This window comes from Carya illinoinensis, chromosome 10 (assembly GCF_018687715.1).
Source record: "Carya illinoinensis cultivar Pawnee chromosome 10, C.illinoinensisPawnee_v1, whole genome shotgun sequence".
NCBI lineage: Eukaryota > Viridiplantae > Streptophyta > Magnoliopsida > Fagales > Juglandaceae > Carya > Carya illinoinensis.
This window is the reverse complement of record NC_056761.1, coordinates 38,529,635-38,539,681: the sequence shown is the minus strand read 5'-3', so window position 1 is coordinate 38,539,681 and position 10,047 is coordinate 38,529,635. Positions and strand designations below refer to the sequence as shown.

Below are 10,047 nucleotides of genomic sequence, written 5' to 3'. Positions count from 1 at the left end.
CCTGCAGTAAGAAAATTAACGATGTCAGCATACCAAGGCAATTGAGATATACTAAAAAGTTGCTCATATAGAAATATGTCTTGACTAGGAACTGTCTTTATAGAATCTGAAAGAACAAGTCTAGATAGATGATCAGTAACAACATTCTCAATTCCTTTTTTATCTTTAATTATCAAGTCAAATTCTTGCAACAAATGGATCAATCTAAGCAACCTGAGTTTTGCATCTTTTTTTGTTGAAAGGTATTTCAAAGCAGCATTATTAGTAAAAATGACAATTTAAGACCCAATCAAATAAGAGAGGAAATTTTCAAGTGCAAAAATTACTGCAAGTAGCTATTTTTCAATTATGGAATAATTCATTTAAACACTATTTAAAGTTCTACTTGCATAATAAATCATACAAGGTTTTTTGTCCTCACGTTGGCCCAACATATAATTTCACTAGCATAATAATCACTAGCATCACATATAATTTCGTTTAATCACTAGCATCACTAGCATCACATATAATTTCGTTTAATTTCACTACCACCACTTCAAGTAAACTAGAATAATGATTCCGTTTAATTGGAGGGTTTAGCATTTAAGGTTAACAAAAATAGTCACTAATGATTAAGTATAAATGATTAATGGTTAAAATATTCACAAACTCATTTAAATATCACATAAATTTTTTCAAGTATTCACTATATTCGAAAATCACAACGACTTAAGATAAATATATAAATAATAAAAATATCTAATAATAAAACCATTCAATCGATCAAATTCACAATATAAATTTTAACGTTGATCTAAAAACAATATCTAAATCATTAAACTTCACTTCTAATCTTACGAAAATTTAACCAACCATGTTCAATACAAAAGCTATGAAAATCAAATAAATATTCTCCATTAAATAACTAAAATAAAACACAAAATTTAATACTACAAAACAACTATAGGAGAGCAAAAATGGAGAGAGGATGAAGCTCGAAAGATCCCTTGGTTCCGTTCCTTCTATCTGCTCAGCACCAAAAAAAAGTCCCCAAAAATATAAGGCTTCGTCCAGCGTCCCAACTGAAATAGAGAAGTCACCCAAACGTTTGCTTTCCAATTGTCCCAAAAATGAAAAAACCAGAGCTCCTCCTTCCTTTTCATCGAGCAGGCTTGTTCCATTCCCTTAAGCGTCCGTCCGTGTTGCATCCCAGACCAGAAAAAACCGCAAGCCCCTCTACATTTCATCAATCAGCTCCCCCCTCTCTACTCTATCTTTTTTTTTCTTTTTTTGTAAAACACTCCTCCTCCAAAGAAAAATGCCGTTTGTCCCATCCAACCTCCTTTCGCCATCCTCCCAGCATTTTCCCCCGCCAAGAAAAAATAATACCCTCCTCGTTGAATGCCCAGCTGGCGTTCGTAGCTCAGTCCGTAGCTCTCAGTTTTTCTTTTTTTTTTTCGTTTCCCTGCTCTCTTTCTCTAAGTTTGTAGCTCAGTCCGTAGCTCTGGTTCCTTTTCCTTTTGTGAAAAGCTGAATAACATCCAAAATGGTGAAAGCTAAAAGCTGACCAGAAAGAGCTCCCCTGCTCTCTCCCCTTTAGTTCTGAACCCAGCCTTTCTTTCTTTCTTTCTTTCTTTTTTAAGTGCCCATGTTAGGTGTCGTCCCTCTTCAAAACCGGAAGAAGAAATGTGCTCTCTTCATTTCTTTTTTTCAAAACCCAAAGAAACCAAATGAGCTTGATTTTCTTCTCAGACTTCAAAACGTAGCTCTACTGCGTCCAAAAAGCTGCTGCGGCCAATATTATTTCAGGTGTTCAATGCATGCGGCGGGGTCCACTTTGAAGATAAGCCAAGAAGCTTGTCATGTGGTGAGGTTGTTATGATCCACTTGTTGCCAAGAAGCTTGTCATGTGGTGAGGTTGTTATGATCCACTTGTTGCCAAGAAGCTTTCGTCAAATTCGAAAATTTATAATGTGCTGTGCATGGAGTAATTATCTAATTAAATCATAGGTTATAAAATTAAGTATAAATATGATATTAATCAATTAAAAATTACAACTCATATTTATACTTATTAACTATTTTTTTTATCTAAAATAAATAATAATGTCATGAGATAATCAAAATGTATTGACTATAAATATATAAAATATGCAATATCTCAGCTTAATGACACATCAAACCAAATCACCACACGTTTGGGAGCAGCCGGCGCACACCCTACGTGGCGCTGTGTAATGACAAAATAGTCCCTGACTTTCCGTTCCCTCTCTCAGCTCCAGCAAACATTTGAATCTAGTTTTAACTTTTGAGAAATAGAGCCTCCGGTTCCCTCCTCTCTCCTTCTTGACATTCGACTCGATTCCCGTATACCAGCTCCCCCTCGTCTCGCACAAACTCTCCCTCTCGAATCTCCTCATCGTTTTGATTTTTGAGAAACTTTTGAGAAACTGGGCTCGAGTTCCCTACTCTCTCCCGAACTTGTGTTCTCTATGTGGGAAGGTAAATAATCTGTGATTCTAGGGCTTGGGCAAAAATAAAAATTTTTTTTCTCTATTTACTTCATTCTTTTTTGCTCCCTGTATTTGCTAGAAAATAATCTGTGATTCTAGTTGCCGATGTTGCCTCTCATGGCATACATTTCTCTTTTCTCTCTCTGTGACAAATAGAGTTGGATATTGATGGAGTTAGTACTTCTGTCTTGTACCTTGATACAGAGGGATTTGAGAGTGTTGGGAAGTCTAATGTATATGATGACCGGTAATCTCCAACACATATGTAATTTTGGTTTGCATCAATGATTGTAATTCTTGTACATTCCATGTTTCTAATACCTGGGTTTGTAGGGTTTTTGCGCTGGCAAAAGTTATGAGTTCTGTGCTTATCTATAACCTTCCTGAGACAGTTAGTTGGTTTGACTTTTACCTTTGCATTGCTTTCTTAGTTTTTATTGCTTGGGAAATTAAATGTTGAAGTGGCTTAGTGAACTGGGTTTTTTGTGTACTTGAATACGAAAAGGAAAGAGGTAGGCAGATATGTGAATACTGGATGTAAGCTTCAAATTCTGGCTACATGGCAATGTGGAATGAAAAATTGGTGGATTTCAGTTGCTTTCTAGGTTTAGTAGGGCTGGTTAATGTGTGAAATTTAAGATTTCTTTTAAGAACTAAAATCCAGGGATGGAGGATGAGAAGAGTTGGATGACCATATCCTAGAATATGAATGTTTACGTAGAGCAGAAATATGGTTCTAATGTGAATACCTAATTAATTTTGTGTTTGATATGGGGAGCCTAAAGAATGGAAGAAGTATCATAGAAAAAGGTCTTCTGGTTTGGCATATAGCGATGACTGTAAACAAGAATCCACGTAAAGAATTTTCTAGATGTATTATGTCATGTAATGTTAAATTTTTTCGATCTTTTCAGGAGTTGCAAATGTTTCAGGAAGAATTCTAAATCTCGCTATCCAGGTTATAAGTTCAAGCACCTTCATCACTTTTTTTTTTTTTTTACTTATAAAAAAATAAAGAAATAAAAAAAAATCAACAAGATCACATACAGAAATTCTTAGGTTAGGCTTGATATTTGAACTTTCTTAGATTCATATGTAATTCATGATAAACTATTTGGTGATTTAATACAAGCACATATGGCACTTGATATGTGTAATTCTCATATATCATAATGTTTCCTTTATTTTTTCTAATTTCTAACTGTTCTTTCAAAATATGTCTTAGACCTCTGTTATGTCTTAGGCTCATGCAGGGCTAGACAACTTCATTTTCCGAAACAGAACAAAATAAGACTTTGACAACTTCACAACCCATGTCAACACTAGTAAATAAGCTACAATCGCCATCAACATGAGTCACTTTTTTAACTATATGAGACTTGGTTTAACTGGGTCAGTTAACCACCTGAAGTTGACCCCCAAAACCAAACATTTTGGAAAAAAGAATTACTTGATTCCTGCCCCTTTTACAGAACCAGCTATGACAACTAATTTCTAGGCCTTGACAACTAGTTTTCTTTTTCCTCTTTCGTGTGTATTTCATAGCTCAAGACAATATATAATTTGTTTTTTTATAAGTAACACTTAGACAATGTATAACACGAAGTACACAAAATACACTAAATCGAGTCCATAAAGGAGCAGGAAGTTTTCTTCCTAATCTCCTGATCTTATATACTTTATTTGGATTAACCGTCACTATTATAGCTTGTATTTATGAAACAGCTGGAAAGAAATTCTGGAATTTCTTTTTAAAATTCTGTTGTTCAATTGGCTACTTATGACATGCACAAATTATTTTTGCTTTTTCAGAATCAGTCATGTCAGCATCTCAATCATCATCTTCATTCCATGATTTTGTCATGGAATCTCCAACTTGTTGGTGTGGTTTGAAAACACCACTAATGACATCTCACACGTCGAAAAATCTTGGAAGGAGATTTTTCGCTTGCCCAAACTATAAAACGGTAAAAGCAATTTGATGGTTTGCTTTGTTTTGTTTTGCCTAATGGTTTGCTGCTTGGGGTGTATTTTATTATATTAATTAGTTATTAATACTGTGTAGGGAGAAGCAAGATGTATTTTTTTGTATGGGCCGATATACTTCATTTGCTAGAGGAAAATTTCTGTGCCCGTGAGATTATGGCGACAAGTATTTCGTGGAATGATGTATTACAGCGTGAGTATGCCGTTCGGAAATGGGAAGATAAAGTGAGAGAGCTAGCAAAGAATCTGAAAAAGCAAAAGTGAAAACTTTTGTGTTTGTACTGGATTCTGACATTTGTAATCGTGTTGATTTGGTTCGGATAAATTCTATGTAAAGTACGGTGTATGAACTCTTTTGGATTTTGCATGGTTCTTTTGAAGTGCACATGGTTTGTGGACCAAGACCATGTGTGTAAATTGTAAGGTGTTAACCTCACCGTGTAAAAAAGAGCTTTTGTGCAATTAAATTGTCTTTGTAGACTTCTCTAAGTGTTATTTAGTGACATTGCTCAAAACTACTTCTGTTATTAATTTACATTCAGTTTTTATGCACTTCATATATTGTTTTTGTCATTTTCTGATCCTCATATGATTTGAAGGCAAGGTGGATTTATGTTTTTCAGTAAGGTTGAATTATCCCAAGTATATATGAAAATAACTAGCAGCATATTGGAGTCATTAATTTGATTATTAATGCACTGCATTTGAAATACTCAAAGTAAAAACTGTTATGGTCATATAATAGCATGCTGATGGCAATTCACCGTTTTACCTCATCAAAATTGAGATCTGGTCCCACATTCTTGTTGTGGATATGCATGGACTCAAATGAAATAGATGTAGATACAAAGTCAACTTTAAAATGGTAAGTCATTCAACATATTGGAATGTATATATACAGCCATCATTCTGATCTCAAACTTCCTGCTATACAAGTTCAGATTTTAATACATATCCATTGGACTGTACAAGAAAATGCTACAAACTCTAAGTCTTAAAATGAAATGTTAACAGATTCAGGCAACATCCTTTTGAATGGACATTATATGAACCATTCAAAATCCTTGCCAAAAGAGTTACATCTTCAGTTCAGTGCAGCCTCCTCAAACTGAGTAATATATAGTGGCAGCATATAGTGCATTCCGACTGAATCCAGTGAACTGTACTGCATCTACCAAAAGATGATGGCTGTTAAACTCAGCTTTCCTCAGATAGACATCTCCAATTGATCACCGAGACCTATAAGGGATCAAAGCATATACTGTAATGACTTTCTAGCAAATAAAAGTCTTTTGAATTACATAACACACTTTAATAGATCTAGATTTATTCAACCGCCATGCAAATCAAGAAAGTATTATTCTGGAAAGAATTATTCAACCCCCATGCAAATAAGGAAAGTATTATTTTGGAAAGTATTATTCTGGAAAGAATTAGAGGGGCCAATGAAAAAAAAAAAAAAAAAAAAAAAAAATTCAGTATTCTTGTTGGTGTTATCGTATAAAGTTTAACAACAACACAAAAACAGATAAAAACAAGTAGATTCCTATAAATGGCAGCTAGGTCTACTTCACCGTTGTTAATGCATTTATGGTTACTTGATTACAGTGCTGCATGTATGGAGTCGAGTTCTAGGTCTAGCTATATATATATACCTAATTAATTTGCATTTCTAAAAGTAATTGGTCATCATTAATTCCTCATTTCTAAAAGTAAGGCCACAATATTGCCTTACTTTTAGTACACAATAGCAATATATGTAGATTCTCTTGCTGCATATTCTTTACCTACCTATATAGATAGCATTCTGTCATGCTTGTAGCTAGCATTAATATATATGCATCCATGCATTGTGAAATATTAATTCATTATTGCTGCTTCCTGATCACCATGTGTACCTACATTGGTTAGGAATATGAATATTAATATTGAATTGGTCAAGTATTTTAAGTTTCAGTGGACCCGAACGTGTTTCATGATAATTGCAGAGTATCCACTACTTTTTCTTCATTACTGCTACTGTTGGTATCTTTATTACTGGAACCATCCCCGGACCACATGATTATAATAAAGTAATAATCACAGTAGCAATATATCATTTTCATTTATTATATATCTCCCAGCCAAACTCAATGAAAAAGGTTCATCCACTGGTTAGCTATTGCAGAGTAAGCCAAATGGTCTATGAGAAAAGTATCCCACTCTCGGAATACAGCATTGACTAACCTGGTGAACTAGAAGCTTCATCCAGGCTGAATGATGCTTTCTGCTTCCCACTGATTCAACAGCTACAAAATAGGAAGTTAATTAATAGTTTAATAAATTAGTTTCAATCATTTATTGTAGCATAAAACAGGAAGCTAAATCTCATGTGAATCTACACCAAAACCAGCAGTATCTATTTCATCACTATGACTCGCAATTGCTAGAAATTGTGCTTTCAGCCTAGACACAGCAGCCGACATTCTTGTGCATTCTAGAAAATGAGGTGTGGCAGTAGCCTCCATCCACTGGCACCCTTCAAGAAAATTGCTATAATACCACCATTTTGTTAGGCTAATGGCTACATAAATTGCTCCAAAAGCAGCATCAATATAGTAAGCAGGTCAAGCTATGAAAGTAACATCAATAAAGTCATCAGGTCAATAAAGTCAGCAGTAGCTCCAAAATTTTCCAAATCATGTTCTAACCTTTAGTAACCATCAGCAATTATCATTTTCACATATCAAGTGCCATATGTGCTCATTTTCAACTGAGTCAGGGCAAAGTAAAGCCAGCAACATCTATAAAACCAAATCTATAAAACCAATTAGAGCTTTCAGCAGTTCCTGCAAATGAAAGGAATCTGTTATCAACGTTTCTCCCGCATGCAAATATCTTCACCAAAAAATTCCCAACATACTGTTCTAATGCAGATACCTTTCACAATATGTTGGAGCTTAATGTCACTCTCACTTGTCCCCCTGGGCAATCAAGATCTGTAACCTCCTCCCTCATCTACACCAACAGCCATTTCACAAAATTGTTGACTCTCACTAAATCATATGTTTACAACCTGCAGGAGATTGAAATTTTTTCAAGTATTATATAAAAATTGTTAAATATAATAAAGAGCTAAATGAAAAAAGGCACATTACAGAGTCGTTACTACCACCCTTCTGAAAAGTAACTTGGTTAAGGTTGAGATCTTGGGCTCTCACCCAATTCACTTTCATCTAAAGAGAGTTTCTTGCAAGTCTAAGTTCCAGGGAAAATTTCCATATATTAGAATTAAACACTACAAAATATCAAGTAGGCCTGGTGTTTGAAGAACTATTACCAGTTGTTTTCTCTTTGTTGCAATCTTTTCCATGGGAGGCACCTTTCTCTTATTTGGAGGTCTCCCTTTCCCTCGAACGACGTTAGGGCTTAAAATCTGTTTATCCTTATCTTTCTCCACCGTTGGGTTGGCCTGAGACACACGTAATGTTGACTCACACGTTGAACCTTCACATGTTTTATCAAACTCGTCAACATAGTGCAGAAATGCATGGACTTTGTCATTGTTTGAGGATATTTTTGCTGCTAATTTCGAACATCTTTGGATTATAAGCTCGTAATTACGCGTGTCTGATCTACCCCGCACGTCATCATAACTACTTCTGATTAATGTGTAATGCATTTTTAAGTCTTTTCTCCATCGATCTAAGAAGTATACATCTAGTAGTACATTAATATTTTTCAATTGACAAACTCTAAGTGCATGCCTACATAAAATCCCCCTCATCTCAAACAATCCACAAGTGCATTTTACTTCACACTCATCTTCGTTATAGTAAACTGAGTAATGAACTCTTTTGGTTTGCTCATCAAACGATATTTCATCCAACACATCAAATGTTAAAATGCAACCTTGTGTGCTTACCAACCAACAATTACAACACATTAGGCCCATCAACTCTCTTTGGACCTCCTTAAACTTTGCATTTGTATAGACTTTTTGAAATTGCTTCTCAATGTTGAAAGGGGAGACGCAGGGGATAGTTTGGTTGCTACAATTGAAATCAGCAGTTGTCTCGACCTCCACTTTCTTTCTAAGAGCATTATCGAATTGGTCAACAAATTCCTTCAATGTCGTCCCAGCATGGACATACCCGTCAAAAAATGCATTCATACTTTCCGACCTTTGCGTTGTGCTCATACCAGCCCAAAATACACTCTTAAGGAAAACTGGAACCCAAAAGGACCTTTCCTCATATAAGGACTGAAGCCAATTGTTGCCGAGCAGATCATACTTTGCAAGTAGTTGACCCCAGCTCTCCTCAAATTCTGTGGTGGTCTGTGAATCATATAATGTAGACTGAATGTCAGTTTTTAACCCATAGTTGAATTTGGTGTGCGATCCTAACTTCTCTGGAAGTTTGCGCATTATATGCCATAAACAATATCTATGGCGAGTTTCAGGGAATACAGTAGCAATCGCATTCTTCATCGCTCAATCTTGGTCGGTTATGATAGCTTTGGGCGCCCTACCCTTCATGCAATCCAACCACATTTTAAACAACCAAACAAAACTATGTGTGTCCTCGCTTGATAGCAAACCCGCCCCGAATAGTATGGACTGACCATGATGGTTAACACCAACGAATGGAGCAAAAGGCATACCGTACCTATTTGTTAGGTACGTTGTATCCTTCAATACAACGTCTCCAAAATACTCATAGGCGGTTCGACTCGGTACATCAGCCCAAAACACATTCCGTAGCCTTTCATCATCATCCACGTCCATGTAAGAAACAAAGCCATCATTCTGATCTCTCATTCTTTTGAAATACACATTAAGTGCATCGCTACCTCTACCCAATTTTAAAAATCTAGCTTTGTCAATATAATTCCTACAATCTTTCTCTTGAAAAGCCAGATTCTCATAACCCCCCGCATCAACAACAAGAGAATAAAAGTTCTTGTGCATTCGTATACCGGCTCTATCATTCAGCTTGAGGATCCTTTGACTATATTCATCTAGATGCTTGTGTGATCGCAATAGTCTACTTTTCTTGGGGCTCAAAGTAATATGGTTGTGAGAATTTTCAATAGTAGTGAAAACCCATTTCTCATGACAGTTCAACGTTGCATTTACCTTCACCTTACAACCCATTTTAGTTGTTGCCCGTGGCTTCGAGATATTAGTGTTTGGCTTCGGATAGTACTTTCCGCCACGGGCACAACCAATAGTCAGATACACAGGCCTCCCATCATCATCTCTTTTAGTCCTCTGTGTCCTTACGCCAAAACCCTCTTGCTTGGCATACTGCTTATAGTAGGCAATAAGCTCTTTCTCACTGTCAAACTCCATACCGGGTCTTGGTGGTTCAACTTGTACCTCATCATCCGGGACAACAGTGCTACCCTCTAAATCTTTATTTATGTCGATGAACATTTCTATGAATGGAAACATAATAATGAATTAGCATCAATTCAATATTAGCGTCACTAAATACATAGCACGTCATAGTATAATACCATCAGCATCATGACAACTTCCAACATTTTCTTCAAATTCAGATTCTACACTATTTGGTGTCAT

At 35.8% G+C, this 10,047-nt stretch overlaps 1 protein-coding gene across 1 annotated transcript; it reads right to left on the bottom strand.

Annotated features, from left to right (window-relative positions):
• Positions 1–8,955: 8,955 nt before the first annotated feature.
• LOC122278713 (protein FAR1-RELATED SEQUENCE 5-like) lies at positions 8,956–10,047 on the bottom strand. The gene is made up of 2 exons (XM_043088894.1): positions 9,984–10,047; positions 8,956–9,902 (listed from the first exon to the last, which is right to left on the bottom strand). The coding sequence occupies exons 1-2, from the start codon at positions 10,045–10,047 to the stop codon at positions 8,956–8,958; spliced, it is 1,011 nt and encodes a 336-aa protein (XP_042944828.1).

Bases quoted from the DNA above. Each gene is read 5' to 3' on its own strand.
- LOC122278713 (XM_043088894.1), bottom strand. From the start codon at position 10,047: ATGACACCAAATAGTGTAGAATCTGAATTTGAAGAAAATGTTGGAAGT. The intron at 9,903-9,983 runs GTATTATACTAT...TTCCATTCATAG, and splicing joins AAGTTGTCATGATGCTGATG to AAATGTTCATCGACATAAAT.